The sequence below is a fragment of the Palaemon carinicauda genome, chromosome 3 (assembly GCF_036898095.1).
Source record: "Palaemon carinicauda isolate YSFRI2023 chromosome 3, ASM3689809v2, whole genome shotgun sequence".
Classification (NCBI taxonomy): Eukaryota; Metazoa; Arthropoda; class Malacostraca; order Decapoda; family Palaemonidae; genus Palaemon; species Palaemon carinicauda.
The window spans coordinates 102,086,324-102,104,189 of record NC_090727.1 but is presented as its reverse complement, the minus strand read 5'-3'; the positions used below and the strand labels follow the sequence as shown (position 1 = coordinate 102,104,189).

General features: G+C 32.5%; 1 protein-coding gene across 1 annotated transcript in view; it reads left to right on the top strand.

Annotated features, from left to right (window-relative positions):
- LOC137633097 (protein FAM200C-like) overlaps positions 1-17,586 on the top strand; it is a 30,114-nt gene extending 12,528 nt beyond the window's left edge. The window contains exons 2-3 of the mRNA XM_068365262.1: positions 2,253-2,376; positions 16,491-17,586. Of these exons, the coding sequence (XP_068221363.1) occupies positions 2,253-2,376; positions 16,491-17,586 (1,220 nt within the window). The remainder of the gene's footprint in view (positions 1-2,252; positions 2,377-16,490) is intronic.
- The last annotated feature ends 280 nt before the right edge of the window (positions 17,587-17,866 follow it).

Below are 17,866 nucleotides of genomic sequence, written 5' to 3'. Positions count from 1 at the left end.
GACGGATATTGGGCTGTAATCAGCAGGCTAGAGCTACCACAAACATATTCCCCAATTCTACAACAGGCATAATATATATATATATATATATATATATATATATATATATATATATATATAGAAATTATATATATATATATATATATATATATATATATATATATATATATATAATGTATATACATATGTGTGTGTGTGTAATACCAATTTTCTCTCCTAGACCTAGGGTTCGGTTCCCCGGCCGACGAGAAGCTATAATTTCCGAGTTGATTCCCCCTTGGTTCTCTGATCCCGCGGTATAGAGAGAATACAGTATTGAGGGTGTGTAATACATACTTATACGAATATAAAAAACATGTCTAATTGTGCAAAATTTATCATTATACACACACACACACACACACACATATATATATATATATATATATATATATGTGTGTGTGTGTGTGTGTGTGTGTGTGTTTGTGTATGTGCGTGTGTAAATATCACAAAAGCTAACACGTGATGAGCATAAAATAATTAAGTGTTATAGCCCCGAAAGGAAAAAGGAAAACACAAACTCGGTTTTCCTTCCGTGACTATAATATATATATATATATATATATATATATATATATATATATATATATATATATATATATATATATATACTGTATATTTACATTTATATACGTATGTGTGTATAAATATATATATATATATATATATATATATATATATATATATGTGTGTGTGTGTGTGTGTGTGTGTGTGTGTGTGTTTGTGTGTGTGTGTGAGTATGTGTCTTTATATGATATATTTGCTATATTAATGAGATTACTATTGCTTGTCCAGGCAACAACGTTTACAAATGTTCAATAGTAAATGATCTCACCAAAATTTTGATAGTGTTTCTTGATATGAAAATATTTTATATAATATTTTCCTGAGTTGAGAAATAATCTGAGTATCTTATAGACATCTCTGATAAGATATCGATAAGGTATTTATTTCAGTATTTATTCAAAGGAGATAATGAAAATATACTAATTCGAGCAAATTTAAGTGTTTAGGGCAATAGTGAAGTATTATCATAGGTCTTGTTCATATACAAGCGAGAAAGCATTTTTTCAATCAACTTGAAGCAAAAAGTACAGTATGCTTTATCCCTCAACATCTCATCGCTTGCTACGTATTTGGTACAGTTTCCGTTCAGTAAAAATCACGATTAATTACAACATCTACGACTATGTAATTAATGATATACTGTTGTTATGTATCAATTATAAATATGAACTACGTCTGGCTTTAAACCTCTCGATCACTCCTTTCACCTCTTGCTTGTTATCAACTATCCTGGCTTTTTATTGGTCGTCCAATTCGAATGTTGCTATCCTTACCCTTTCCATCATCTCTCTCTATTCAAAGTCCCTCAAAGAATGCGAGCAATCAAACGTCTAAAGTTTCTTCGTTGTATCTTCCTTAAATTTCCGTAAATGCTATTTGTGATTTCTCTGGCGGAACCGGAAGCAGTTAGAAGGCGCTTCATAGAGGATTTGTTATGGAGGCTTACATTATGTAGGCCTACATTATCAGAGCAATATTCCATTTATACTGTAGAGAAAAGGTCTACATATAATGATGTGATTGGCGTGACTTTAGCTTCATCAGGATACTATGACTTAATTAAAGATATAAATAAGCGAGGACCTAATAATAATCACAATCTGAGTTACTTTACTTGATTTTTTTTCTTTTTCTTTATAGTTTACTTGATTAAAAATATGGATTAGAGGGGGGAAATCTCTATTGTAGAAAGTGAAATAAAAGTGAAGATGTTGGAAAGCAAGATTAAAGAAAAGAAGTGGGAGTGGAGAAATAGTTTACAGCTGAAGAGAATACAGAAAAGACCTTGAATGAACGACTCCAGTGATTCACTGGAGGTGCACTGACTTCTCAACACTCCTATCAGGTAAAAGAATATTGTTAGCTTGAAAAACTCCATCTCTTAATATCAATGAGTAAAAGGTCATCTGGCGAACATTGATTCCCTCCTTTTTTATTATTGTTATCATTATTGAAGGTAAATCTAGTGAGGCGTCAGAGAAATCGTAAGTCTTCCAATGTGATGTTCAGGTATCTACAGCCATCGTCAGTTACTGTAAAATCTACATAGAAAAGTCATTGGATTATCTAACAAACTGATAAATTAAGTTTGTATATATTATTTATATTTATATTTATATTTTATATCTTTATATCTTTTTTTTCAGAAAATTATTTAATATATCATATAGATCACTGGACCAGAAGTAGTTATCACTCTTATGTTCTCTTCCCTGATGGTTGTAATAAACACTATCTGCCTGATTTACAAAAAGGACTCATGGCTGCTAGGTAGTAGCAAGAGTCCGTGCTGGCATAAGGCCAAGAAGGCATAAGACTAATAGAATAGCCAAGTAATAATCTCAGAGTTCCTATTATTATTCCGGAAAGGATACAAAAATAAAAAAAAAAAAATAAGTTACAACTACACACACATATAGAAGATAAGTATTAAAGTAGCTTTTATTATATTCTAAATTCATCTCTCTTCTGCTTCTAAATAATCCCAATTCTTTTTTGTATCATCTGCCTCTGTATATCTTTGATAACCTATCATTTTTATTCCTATCAATTTCTTTAAAACATGAAATGTTCAAACTTTTCTTCATAATTTGTTGTTGATAAACCTATTAATGACTGGATATATCCTTATTTACAGATCCCAGCATGTCCGTGGAAGGATGCAATCTGGTGCAATCTCTATGCAGTGGAGGAACCAAAAAAAAGCAATAGTATATTAGTTTAACATAGAGAACATACGATCACCGTCTGCGTTTGATATGGGAATGGTGAAAAGGCTCAAGCAAACTTTAAAAGAATAGCGAATGACTTTCTCTGATAACTATTAAGAATACAATAATACGTGAAGATAACTCAACACTTCAGCCAGTATGCCGAGAACTGATAACAACTCTTTTATAATATGATCTCAATATTGATAACAGCTATGGATAATCATCATATTCTGACAGTTTAAAATCTTTATATTTCGTAAATAGTAATTAATAATGTTTTTCTTTCAATTCATAAATATAATAAAGTCCCTGGATGGTGAACGCCTGACTACAGTTCGAGTCCCGCTCAAACTCGTTAGTTACTTTGGTCACTGCAAACTCACCATGTTTGTGAACTAAGGACGTGGGGTTTGGAGGAACCTATATGTTTATCTGCTGATTCATCAGTAGCCATTGGTCTTAGCTTGGGTGGAGAGGGAGCTTGTTTGCAATATATATATATATATATATATATATATATATATATATATATATATATATATACATATATATATATATATATATATATATATATATATATAAATATATATATATATATATATATATATATATATATGTATATATATATATATATATATATATATATATATATATATATATATGTATGTATGTATGTATATGATCAGTCTCTACGGCTTTGTCCTGCTCGATAGGGCAATGTCACTGTCCCTTGTCCCTGGTATTCATGAGCAGCCTTTAAACCTTTAAACTGCTGATATCGGGTTTTCTCCTTTGCATTGTATTAATTAGACGTTTTAGAAGCTTTCTTGTATTACTTTGTATTATTTGCAGGTGTTATAAGAATAAAGATTTCTATCAAATAATATGGATTATGTTATGCATCTCATGTCCATAGATATTAATCCTTTATCTTATCAAAAGATTTGATAACTAAATATTTTACTTTAGATAAAAATAATATTGATTATATCCATAGATATTTGCTTCTATGAATTAAAGTTTGTACGAAATTATTTGTTCAAAGAAGGGAAGGAAATCTTGTATCAAGCACTTCCAAGCGAATTTCTCTCGCAGTTCCAAAGGAAATCTTGAAGAACTGGTTTGGAGACAAGGCGGAATTGAAGAATTCTAAGGGAAAATGTGGTTTTCAATTTGATATAATAAAATATTCATTAAAATAACAATTGGGAATCATTTAGAAAAATGATTTAGTTTTTTATTGTGAAAGTAATTCTAGTTTCTAAAATAATTGTTTGAAAATTCATTGATATCTAATTTCTCATAATTTTACAAAATAATGTCCGTGACCCTGACACTTATGACGCCGCTTAGTGTCTATGACCTTTGTAGTTGCGACGCCAGGCAACCGAATCAATCTTTCTGTGCTAATATAAACCCCAATATAAGGTCTCTCTCTCTCTCTCTCTCTCTCTCTCTCTCTCTCTCTCTCTCTCTCTCTCTCTCTCTCTCAGTGGAGTAAATTGTGCCTAGAATGATTCATATATCCAAATTAAAATTCAGTGATTGATGTGAAACACTTTCTCTGTTCCTGCCAAACTCCATGGTAATATCTACAATTGAAAAGACACAGCAATCGTGTAGCCTTCTTAAATATACTGCTAAATAATATCCGTCCCGAATGCAGCTAGTTATTATTATTATTATGTTTACTGTTATCATTTTTATTATTATTATTATAACATAGTTGGAAAGGCAGGATGCTATAAGGCCAAGGGTTCCAACAGGGAAAAAATAGCCCCGGGAAGGAAGGAAATAAGGAAACAAATAAACTATGAAAGAAGTAATAAAAAATTAAAACAGAATATTTTAAGAAAAAAAAATTTATTAAAACAGCCCTTTCACAAATGAATTATAAAAAGAGACTAAGATCAGCTTGTTCAAAATAAAAACATTTGCTGCAAGTTTGAACTTTAGAAATTCCACCAATTCAACTACCTGATTAGGAAGATGTGCGTGATTGAATATTTAGGTTTATATTTCTAATATCTAAGACATTTCACTTTCTCTTCATTTTTTGTATTCTGGGAATTCCTTTAATAACAACATGCGGACACAACTCTAAGCTCCAACACGGTATAACTTTAGACTTTGTCTATGTTCGTAGAGTTTCCTTGTTAATAAGGATAGGCTGACCGCTAGAAGCAAACAATATATTCCAATCGCTTCATAAATACTTGAATCATTAAAATTCTGCTCTAATTGATAGCAAGACATCTTATACTACAGGATCGCCTGACGACGTAAAGTAAAGGTTAAGGGTGTCTGGTTTCAGTTCTAGTTTCATCAGAATAGATGCTCACCAGAACGTCAGCCGGGGAAGCTCAACCTCCCACGGTCGTGCCAAACCATAGCAATGGCCTCCATAGTAAACACCTAAAACTCATGGATCTGGTGAGGATCGATCTGCTGCCATGCGAATGCTAGGCGAACACGTCACCACAATACTAGCCAGAAGGCCATTAAGTTGCCATATTTCCAATTTGTATACTTTATTGAATAGGGCAAAGAAGAGATGAAGTCCTTCCCTGTTTGCTTCTTAAGCACAAAAACACAATTTTTCCTATTTGCATAAACCTGATTAATTGCCCTTTATCAAGTCATGCTAAATATTTGCAAGAATAAACTTTGTATTAGACTTTAGCGCTATTGAGAAGATGCATGATAAACTTGGTGTAGTATTTTACCTTTATTACTTATTAGAGACACAGGTAATAATAATGGGCCTAAATGAATGGTTAATCAAGAAAAACCTTTGCCTCAAGTAACAAGAATATTAAAACTTCGTTAAATTGATCGTTACCGTTACGGTTATATGATCTGTTATTTATGTTATTTTGTTATGATGCTTTCCTTTACATATTTAATATTTTTGCATTTATTAAGATGCCTAAAAGATAAACACGATTTTTCTCATAGAATTTTGTTTGTTGATTAGTTAATGTAAATAGGGTTATAACTACCCAACTAATTTTGTTCAAAGTAAATTTTGCTCAAAGTAAATTTTGTTCAAAGTAAATTTTGTTCAAAGTAAATTTTGTTTTTAAGTAAATTTTGTTCAAAATAATTTTTTTCAAGGCAGATTTTGTTCAAAGTAGAGATTGTTCAAAGTAAATTTTGCTTAAAGTAAATTTTGTTCTTAAGTGTTTCAAAGCAAAATATTCCATTACATCACATGAATATGAAAGAAGTCGATAAAGATAAATGTTTTCTCTAACGAAATATCGCTTAGTAAATTCTTTTGATTCTTTTCTTAGTTTATATAGAGTTAAGAGGTGAATAACAAGGGAAGACATACTTATAATTTCCTTTGTGAAAATCAGCTCTCGAAAGACATTTTATCTCTCTAATTATTAGTTTAATTGGGATTAAAATTGTGGTAATTTAAAGAGAAACATTTACCCTTTATATAGTAAATATTCTAACAAGTTATCAATTGAAAATCTATGACATTAATCGAGAATACTAAAATATTTAATGGGCATAGTCATATTACTGACATGATTTGCCCCTGATGTTTCTAATTCAATCGGATATGAAACGTCATTGAAAAATATGGCATAAAAATAAAGGGCAGCTTACAAATGCCATGACCATAAGTTCTGAATGTAACAACATTCAGAACTTATGGTCACTACATTATTTGTGAGTCCGAAAAAATTATTTTCTGCGGATAAATAAAAGGAATAAAGCTTCCTAGTTTATGTTCTCACAACCCTAAACAATTGAAAGTGAATACTAAGATGACATTCCTACTCATGAGCGATTACCTTATTATTATTATTATTATTCTTATTATTATTATTATCAGAAATATGATGATGAGGATTACAACTAATACTATTATTATTATTATTGTTATTATTATTATTATTATTATTATTATTATTATTATTATTATTATTATTATTATTATTATTATTACGAAAATCGGCAACATTATTTTAGAGAAATTATTATATGCCATAAATCAGTGAGCAATGATCTGAAGAAAAGTAAATGAAAAGAGTTGTTGCAACAATATGAAAATGTATTGAACGTTAACAGTATATTCAAATTCCACAAAGAAAGCATATCATAAGATGATAATAGTGGGAGTTGAACTGCTAATTATCACGCATTGGAACGACATTATTATTATTATTATTATTATTATTATTATTATTATTATTATTATTATTATTATTACTTGCTAAGCTACAAACCTAGTTGGAAAAGCAGAATGCTACAAATCTGAGGGCTCCAAATGGAGAAAATAGCCTAGTGAGGAATGGAAATAAAGAAACTACAAGTCATTATTCTTAGTTCTTGTTATGAATAATACCTTCAAATATCATTTACTATTTTCAACTTATAAAAAGATGATTCTTCAATCATGTGCACACAACAATTATATTTAATACATTCCTAAAGGCAGGAGTCCATTATAGTTTGTGTAAAAAATTATTGAAAGCGAAATCTCTTAATCATATATATACATATGAATAGGTAGTTACAATGAATTATCCACTGTTTAAATTAAGAAGTTATTTGAATTCCTTTCAAAAAAAGGGAAAAGAAAGCTCATCACTCGGTCTTTAAAGTGTGCAATATATATGCGGTAAAAGCAGCAACAGATTCTGCTGATAGGAAGATAAATATTTAAACCCCAAATCTTTTATTAATTATGTAAAAATACATTTAGTTTGCCAACAGAAAGTTATAAAACGTTCTCAACAACCTGGTCTTGAAAGCCACAGCCTTCCCAGTAAAGAATATTTCATAGTTGACTTTTGAACCCCAGTTCTTCCTATTAACAAGGTTCAACCTCATCCTCTACTGTAGGTGCAGCTGCATAACCTGCAGCTTTTGCCTTGAGAAGATGCACTGAATATCTCGGAGTCTTTCCCAATCACTTTCAAGTTAGTTCGAGCATATTTCGCATTTCGCATTCGTTATCGTAAACAACCAGCAAAACTCAGATAGAATTGCTATTTCCCTGGCTGAGGTTTTCCCTCAGTCAGGTTGCCATTCAGAATTAAAATTGCAACTCTTCCATCAAGTAATATGAGACGCCATTATCAAGAATTTGCGAGAGGCTAATGCCAGGATTCAATTATGCAAAAGAGCTTTTAGGATAATTTTATTGACCTTTATCGCTGCCTGCGATATTTTGCGTTGTTATCTATTTACTAATGTACGTGGCCCGTCAGAAATGACAGCTAAATATTAGGTACATATGAACCCTAACGCTGATGCACCACCCTCTCACCAGGATATGACTACTCCCTATCCTCAATACCCGAGAGACTGAGAGAGCTGAGCATGACTGGAAAGATATAGCTCTCTATCTACTTGAATATATATATATATATATATATATATATATATATATATATATATATATATATATATATATATATATATATATATATATACAATATATATATATATATATATATATATATATATATATATATATATATATATATATATCTAGAACCAGACACTTCCTCTTTATTTTATAAGGAAGATTCCCCAATCTCTTTTTCTGTTTTTACAGCATTTCTGAATGTGTTTTTTATTTGTAATGTTTTGGAAATGAGCCATAAATTGATATGCCTCAATTTATTGAGTACTTCGTTTGAATCTTTTTTTATCAATTTTCTATTCACTTGTCAGTGTTTTGTATATTCTACAACCATTTCAATGTTCTGCGCTTTTGATTTCAATACTCATTGTGTTTAGGCTTTGCTAAGTAATATAACACTAGTAACAGTTTCTTATGCTACTCCTTACATATACATATACATGTGTATACATATAAATATACAGATACATTTACATACATATACATACATAAATACATAGGAGTGAAGATAACACACCACCTCGATTATTTAATTATTTATTTATCATTATTTCTTTTCCTTGAATAAACCCCTCGAGATATTAGACCTATATAGGCAACGTTGACTATAATCGAAGCTTCGGCTCATAATAAATTATTGCAAGTTTCGAAACCACGACTCTAAGTCATTTTTGCTTTATAAAAAACAAACGACTTAAGCAAAATCAAATAATAACTTTGAATTCATAACCCAAATGCATAAATTGTTATCATTAGACTACAGGACTAAGCTTAAATTATTTCCCCTCTTCCTCACTCAGACATTAACGCATTTAATGTTTTTTTTTTCCGATTTTTTAAGTCTGATATCTTTCAATAATATTTTTTTTTTCTTCATAAAAGTGGACCAATGTTTTGTCATACATACACACACGTTTGTCCGACGCAAACATATAAAAGCATCACCAGTTTCCCACACAGCTAGTCCATGCATTAGTAGAGGGGGAGAAGTAATAAGATAAGAAAGAGTTGATGGAGAGAGAGAGAGAGAGAGAGAGAGAGAGAGAGAGAGAGAGAGAGAGAGAGAGAGAGAGAGAGAGGAGAATCAACACCAGACCAAAAGAAAGCCTGTTGCTGTTTTGCTGGATAACCGGGGGACGTCAGTGACAGGATACTCTCTTCCTATCCTGCCTGTCTCGGAACCCCAAACCGAGAGGTAGTCCTGAATCGGAAGACACCCAAGAGGAAGGATCCTCAACGGAGTCGATTTCTTAGGGCTTGACCCGAACCAGGACTCTCGGAAAACCTGAGTCTCTTTACTTCAGGTTATCCAGGAAGATACAGACATCACTGCCATTACTGCTCGGAAAATATTCTCCATTTAAGAAGACTCAAACATTCTATGGAAAGTTTATAGATTTGTTGATAAATTCATAATTTCTTATAAAGGTTAATAATTAAGAATTTAGTTGCCTTTAGTACTAATCATTATTACAGTTATCTATGAATTTTAGATATTTTTTTTATCAAATAAATCAGTAATATGATGGGCAAGGAGAGGCACCCGATGAGATACTACTACTAGAGAGTTATTTGGTACTGTGATGGCAAGATAGTACTACATTGGATCCCTGTCTGGTTAAAGCTCATTTTTCATTTGCCTAATTTTCCGAGTCAACACAATATTAATCTCTCCATTAACTTTTAAAGACCAAGACTCAATAACAATATGTTTATTCAAATTTGATTTGGAATAAAATAGTTTGTTTTTAAAATCATTGATTAAAGATTCGCTGTAAATGTACTGTGCATAAGATGAAGAGAATATAAATAAATGGAGAGAGTTGACTCGAGCGGCCGACCCTGCTATACAATGGGAATGATGAGATTGAAAGAAACAGACAGTTACTTGAATAGCTGAGCCAATCTATAGTCTATGCTTTGCAATGAGACCATAGCTGTTAGGAACCTTGTTTTCAATTTTGGCTCAGAAATAGCTTGTTCGGAGGCAGCGGGTTCTCTGGTGTGTTGCAAGAAGTCTAAAATTATTAAAACATTATTTACAAGAACAATATCATGTCCACCTTTCATTGGTCGGAAATTTAGTCTTAACACTGTGTCACTGAGATATGTTTTAAAGATGAAAGACTTTTCACCCTCAACTTTAATACCCCACATTTGTTAGGCCTATGAATATTTTCATTCCTTAACTTGAATATCAAGCCTAGATGTTCCTACTGACTGTAATGTCAGGTAGGCCTACAATTCAATGCTCTATATATACAAAAGCTGTAATGCCATAGAGGCGTACAATGCAATGCTTAAAGCATATAGATGCAGAATCTCTAATGTCATAGAGGTCTACAATGCAACGCTTAAAACATGTATATGGAGACTCTGTAATGTCAGATAGGCCTACAATGCAACGCTTAAAGCATAAAAATAATTTAAAAGGAAAACATGACCGTGATTTTTACGCTTTGACATCACCGCACTTGAAGGATCACAGTCCTTTAGGCCTACGCAATACGAGCTGGCGGTTAACTGACTTACGAAAAACTCGCTTATTAAGCCATTTTCTAATCTTGCTTTCTAGTTTGGCCCTTTTCCTTATATCTTCATCTGTGGCTTTGATCTAATTGATTTTATTCTTTTATTAGCGTATTTAAATTGTCTTTGGATAATTGAAACACTTAGGATTTCCTCTGTTCCTTTCATGTAGCCGCTTCTCTCACTCCGAGCAACTCCCACACAAGCAAATTATCTCCTCGATTTCAAGGACAAAAATGCTCATACAATTACATATCCCATATAGAAATTATTAATTCCCTTGGTAGAAATATTTTATTTTGATAAATATATAATTCATATTAGTTTTGGAATGGAATTTCAATTTCGAGGCTTTTATGATTAAAGAATCACATTGAAATTTAAAATATCTATATATGATGAAATTATTTTGATGGTTCCTGCGCGTCATCTATTACTTCTCTTTCGAAACCTAACCTTTCTTTACCTTTATCGTTAAGCAACCAAAACTTTTTCTTATTTTAATCGTTAACTCTATCTTTTAAATAATAAATTCTATTACTATTACGATTCCTTCCCACTTTTTGCTAGCTCCCTCCTCCTCAGCTATCACTTTCTCTCTCTCTCTCTCTCTCTCTCTCTCTCTCTCCTCTCTCCTCTCTCTCTCTCTCTCTCTACTGTTTAACCTTTTGTTCTGGATAGTTTACGCCCCTTTTCTGCCTCCGACTAAATCATTTTTCATTCATTTCCACGATCTCCCACTTCCCTGGGACTCGCTGCTATAACACGTTCTCTTTTACTCGATAGACTGTAATCTTGTTTAGTGGCAGCAAGAGGGACCTGTCCCTCGTTCAGTTATACGGGTATTGACTTTGCAGATGGGACGCTTGGTATCTTACCATTACCCTCACCTGGGAACCAAATTTCAGGCTGCTGAATGTGGATAAGCAGTTCACTCGAAACTCCCACTACTTTTTGGCCTTACCTCATTAGCTTTGGCTATATAAATCTAACGTAGTTTAAACCATTTAATCTGTAAAGTAATATATCATCTCATTGTTTAATTAACCGCATTAGCATTAACGTAAATAAACTTAACCCTTTTCCCATTGCAAACGTCTTTTTACAATTCTAATTAAGCTGATTCCATTTTACATTCTCTTACGGCCTGCCAACGCAAGAGCCCGTGTTTTACGTAAGGTAAGGCAATCTTAACACACACACACACACACACACACACACACACACACACACTGCAGTTGATGATTTGTTTCCTTCACGATTCCTTTTATTTTAGGTGTTTAAAACGCCTTCAAATATTTTTCCTTTTCTTCCACAACATTTTGTATATTATCTTCGAGAAAACTTGGATGTCTATGTTAATTAAGTTGATAGAATGCGAAACGACTGTATTATTATTATTATTATTATTATTATTATTGTTGTTGTTGTTATTATTATTAGCTAAGCTACATCCCTAGTTGGAAAAGCTAGATGTTATAAGTCGAAAGGCTGCAAAAGGGGAAAATAGCCCAGTGAGGAAAGGAAAGGAATAAACGATATACGAAGTAATGATAAATTAAAATAGAATATTTTAAAAAGATTAATATAGATATTTCATAAATAAACTATAAGAAGAATTATGTCAGCCGGTTAGGAAGATCATTCCACAACATGGTCACAGGTGGAATAAAACTTCTAGAGTATTGTGTAGTATTGAGCCTCAAGATGAAGAAGGCCTGACTATTAGAATTATCTGTATGCCTAGTATTACGAACGGGATGAAATTGTCCCGGAAGATCTGAATGTAAAGGATGGTAAGAGTTATAAAAAAATCTTAAGCAACATGCATACTCAACTAATTGAACAGCGGTGCCAGAGATTAATATCTAGATCAGGAATAAGAAACCTAATAGCCCGTAAATTCCTGTCCACCAAATTGAGATGGGACTAAGAAGAAGAAGAAGAAGAAGAAGAAGAAGAAGAACAATAATAAGAAGAAGATGACGATGAAGACAATTACTTGAATAGTTGAGCCTATCTATTGTTTTTGCTCTGCAATGAAAGCATGATTTTTTAACCTTGTTTTCAATTATGTCTTAGAAATACCTTGTCAGTAGGCAACGGGTTCTCTGGTGTGTTGCAAGAAGTATAAAACGATCAAAAACATATTATCGTCTATATTCTATAAGAACAACATTATGTCCAGCTTTCAGGAGTCGGAAATTTATTCTGAACCCTGGGTCAGTGAGATGTGCTTTGAAAGATGAAAGAATTTCCACCTTCAACTTCAATAATCGGTGATATTTGTTAGTCCTATAAATATTTCCATTCATCTACTTGAATATCAAACCTCGAATATCCCATCGAACAGTCAAAAATAACTTTCAATATATCACTACAACTGTTGTTTCTTTGTAGCTAAACAATACTTTTAGACAAAGTGTGATACAATATATATATATATATATATATATATATATATATATATATATATATATATATATATATATATATATATATATATATATATATATATCGTTTGTACAATTGAATTGATCGTATTTGCTACTACTGAAGAAACACGCAAGAAATATAATTGCTGGATTTCAGAACATCTGCACAAAAACAACGATGTTCTCCAGCTTACTGCAATGTCATATAGGCCTACAATGCAACGCTTAAAATATATAGATGCAAACGCATCTATTTCTTCAGACAAATTACATTATTCTTTCATATTTATGATATTGAGAGAGAGAGAGAGAGAGAGAGAGAGAGAGAGAGAGAGAGAGAGAGAGAGAGAGGGGATAATAATAAGGCTACGAGAGAGACCAAGACCTTCAAAAGGGAGAGCTGCCATGTACAAAATAGGAAACGAAAAAGGAAAAATTAAAATAAGAAAAATAAGAAAAAAAAAACGGAAAATCAAAATGGATATCTGGTCGACGCAATCCTTGTCCAAAAGAGTTGAAAACATTTCAAAGAAAAACATGACGAGGGTTTTATTCTTTGATATCGCCCCACTGGAAGAATCTTCTTCAACCGAAAAAGAAGACGCTTGAGTGAGGCAGGTGGCCGACTGTTGTGCAAATTGGCTTATTACTAAACCATTTTCTAATCTTTCTTTCTAGTTCATGCGGCACTCTTCCTTATTTCTTCCTTATTTCTTTATCTTTGGCTCTGAACAAACTGATTTTAGTCTTTGATTAGCGTATTAAAAGTGTTAATCAAGGTCTGAAACACTAGTGATTTCCTCTGCTCCTTTCTTGTTGGAGCTCCTCTCATTCCAAGCAACTTCTACAGAAGCAAATTACCTCATCGATTTTAGCAACAAAATTCTCATAAAATTAATTAGTTATCCTACATAGAAATAATCAAATCCCTCTGGTAATATATATCTTTTTTGACAAATGTATAATTGACATTATTTTCAGAATTTAATTCAAATTTTAACGGTTTAATAATAAAAGATCACATAGAAATTTGAAATATCGATATATTATGAAATTATTTTGATGGCTACTGGGCGTGAGGTTTGTATGGATGTTGCCGTCTATTACTGTCAGTCCTTTGAAAAATATCCATTTTCTTCTATATTACTTATCCTTGAGAGAATAGGATCGGCTGCATTACTTATCCTTGAGAGAATAGGATCATCTGCATTACTTATCCTTGAGAGAATAGGATCGTCTGCATTACTTATCCTTGAGAGAATAGGATCGTCTGCATTACTTATCGTAAGAGATATTTACTGGTAATTAAGAGCGAGTAATGACAGTAAAGTTTAAAAAACTTATGATTAGTGCGTTGTTGAGCTGAGCAAAGCTATTCTATTTCTTTCATAGGTTAGTACTGCCTACAATTCCTAAAATGATGCGTATTCTCTCTCTCTCTCTCTCTCTCTCTCTCTCTCTCTCTCTCTCTCTCTCTCTCTCTCTCTCTCTATCATCATATATTTTCGTAATTGAGGTTCATATATAGTTTTCTCGAGTTAACATTAGGCCTATACACAGTTCTCCAGATGGGGATTAAGAGCGTGTAAGGAGAAAAGTTCAAAAACTCTAACTTGTCCATATTACTTATATAACATTAAAGGTCAAGTAATAGAAGAAAGGTAAATTAATGAATTATCAATTATTCTTATTTACTCTAATGATGAAATCATTAGCTGAATTATACGAATAGCTAAACTAATTTACAAAAGTAGATAAATGTATAATGAAAAAAAAAATCATTCCCAAATATTTAACTAATGGAAAAAGTTTAAGTTAATCCAATTTTATACATACATATATATATATATATATATATATATATATATATATATATATATATATATATATATATATACAGTATATATATTCACACACACACATATATATATATATATATATATATATATATATATATATATATATTAAATTAAACATAGATGTACAGACAAACACACACACACACACATTATATATATATATATATATATATATATATATATATATATATATATATATATATACACATATATATATGTATATATATACATATATATATATATATATATATATATATATATATATATATATATATATATATATATATATATATATATATATATATATATATATATATATATATATATATATATCACAGCGCTGGCAAGCGCGACCGGGGACCAAACAACGCCCTCTCTCAAAAATGCGGCCAGTGCTGTTATATACGATTACCAAAACGAGAAAATACGGGTTTTTAGAAAAGTAGTTTCCCGACAAAGTAGAAGCTGGAAACTTTAGGATTTGCCTTTTCTTATTATTTCTAGGCGATCCTGAAAGTTTCAAGTCCCTATTTTCTAAGGGTCAAGAGATATCACGTCAAAGATATACCAAAATATGGCATATTTTGCATAACCATTCAGTGTTCTAAATATAGATAGATAGATATAGAGATAGACGCTTCAAAAGCAAAAACGGGGGAGCTTATTTCTCAGCTTCTGAATAAGCTAGATTAACAGTGGTTCTTAACCTGGGGTACCTGTACCCCCAAGGGGTACGAAACCTTAAGCCTGAGGGTACGAGACATGATAGCCAGTGCAATGGTAGCTACTGTATATTTACCATGAGAAAGCAAAACATGTATTTTCCAAATATTTCTCTTACTATAATTGTCTAAATTATTTTTTAAGTTAGTGTTGTAAACAATTTTCTTATGTTTTCTATGGTTTCATATACGTTTTCTTGATGTCTCGTACGGTTCGTGTTCGGGTTGTTCCTAACTCTGAAACATGCTGTATGTGCACTGTGCTGTGTGTAGTCAATGTGAACAGTGTGAATTGGGTCTGCATTTTGTTTGTGTTCGAGTTGTTGATAGTATTGAGGTGAATTACTGGTGAGTGTGCCATTTTTTATTTGTGAAATGTATTTTTTGGATTATTTTATTTGTCACAATATGTTTTTTAGTGTGGTATAACTCTAATATTGTAAAGAATAGATGTATAATTGATAAAAGATATATAATTTTGAAGGTACTGTTATGTGCATGAGGAGGAATATAGTGGACTTAGGGATGGCTCGACCAGGGTGAGGGGTCGGGGATGAGTTGGTCAAAAAATGGTCTGACTTGGTCAAAAACTGGTATGTGTTGGTCAAAGCATGGCTTGAGTTGGTCAAAATATGGCTTGAACTGGTAAAAAAAATCCTTTGGTAAATAAATGACCTGGATTGGTCAAACAATGGCCTGAGTTGATCAAAACAATCCCTTGAGTTGGTAAAACTCAGGCATGGAGGCACAGATGCTGGACATGACTTAAACAGCTTGAAGATCAAGCGGGAACGATTTGATCATAGTGGTACCCTGTCAAAGCTAGGTTTTGTGCCAGTTGAGAAACCTTTGTTGCAAGCATCTTATGAAGTTGCCCTTTTGTGTGCAAAGAAGAAAAAAACTCACACTATAGCAGAGGAGCTTGTTAAACCTTGTGCATTAGAAATGGCAAAAATAGTGTTAGGGACAGAAGCTGAAAAGAAGCTTAAACAGATACCTCTGTCAAATGACATTATTCATGCAAGGATTCATGATATGAGTCAAGATGTCTTGCATCAGGTGATAACAGACCTGAAAGCTAGTCCTGTCGGAGTGAGTATTCAGCTGGACGAGTCAACTGACGTTAGTTTTTGCAGCCAGTTGATGGCATTTGTTCGGTATGTGAAGGAGAAAGAAGTGGTGGAAGAATTCTTATTTTGTAAACCTCAGAAAACTACTGCAAAAGCAACTGATGTGTTCAGTCTTGTGAAAGAGTTCTTCTTGGAACATGAAATGACTCTCAACATGTGTGGTTCAATTTGCACTGATGGAGCCCCTGTCATGCTTGGAAATAAACCAGGCTTTGCTACCTTAGTGAAAAAAGAGGTTACCCATGTAACTATCACTCACTGTGTGTTGCATCGTCATGCACTTGCTACAAAGACGCTGCCAGAAAAATTGAAGACTGTTTTATCAGTTGTGCATGCTGTAAATTTCATCAGAGGACGGGCAGTGAATCACCGTCTTTTTGCATCTTTTTGTGAAGAAATTGGAGCTGAGCACAGTGTTCTTCTTTATCTCACAGAAGTGATGTGGCTTTCCCGTGGCAGGGTACTTACACGTGTATTTGAACTTCATGAAGAAATTATGCAATTTCTTGGAAATCAAGGCAGTGAAATTGCTGACCATTTTGAAAACAGGGAGTTCATTTTGTCTCTGGCATATCTGGCAGATGTATTCATGCACCTCAATGAACTGAATGTCTATACAAGGAACAGCAATGATTATGATAACTGCCAGAGAAAAGTTATCTGCCCTCACCAAGAAACTTCCAATGTGGATAAAGCGCATTGAAAGTGGAAATTTTGAAAACTTCTCTTCTCTTGACGAGGCTGCTAGTGCTGAAGAAGAGCTGCCCATCCTGAGTGAAGTAAAAGAACATTTGCAAGAACTGATTCAGTCCTTCCAAGGGTATTTTCACCTTGAAGAAGGTTCTGTGGCACAAAGATGGATACCGGATCCATTTCTTTTCAACCTTGATTCCATGATGATAATGATATCATGAAAGATGATCTTATGGAATTGCAGACCAATGACAGAATCCGAATGGAGTTTGAAAAAATGCAACTGGATA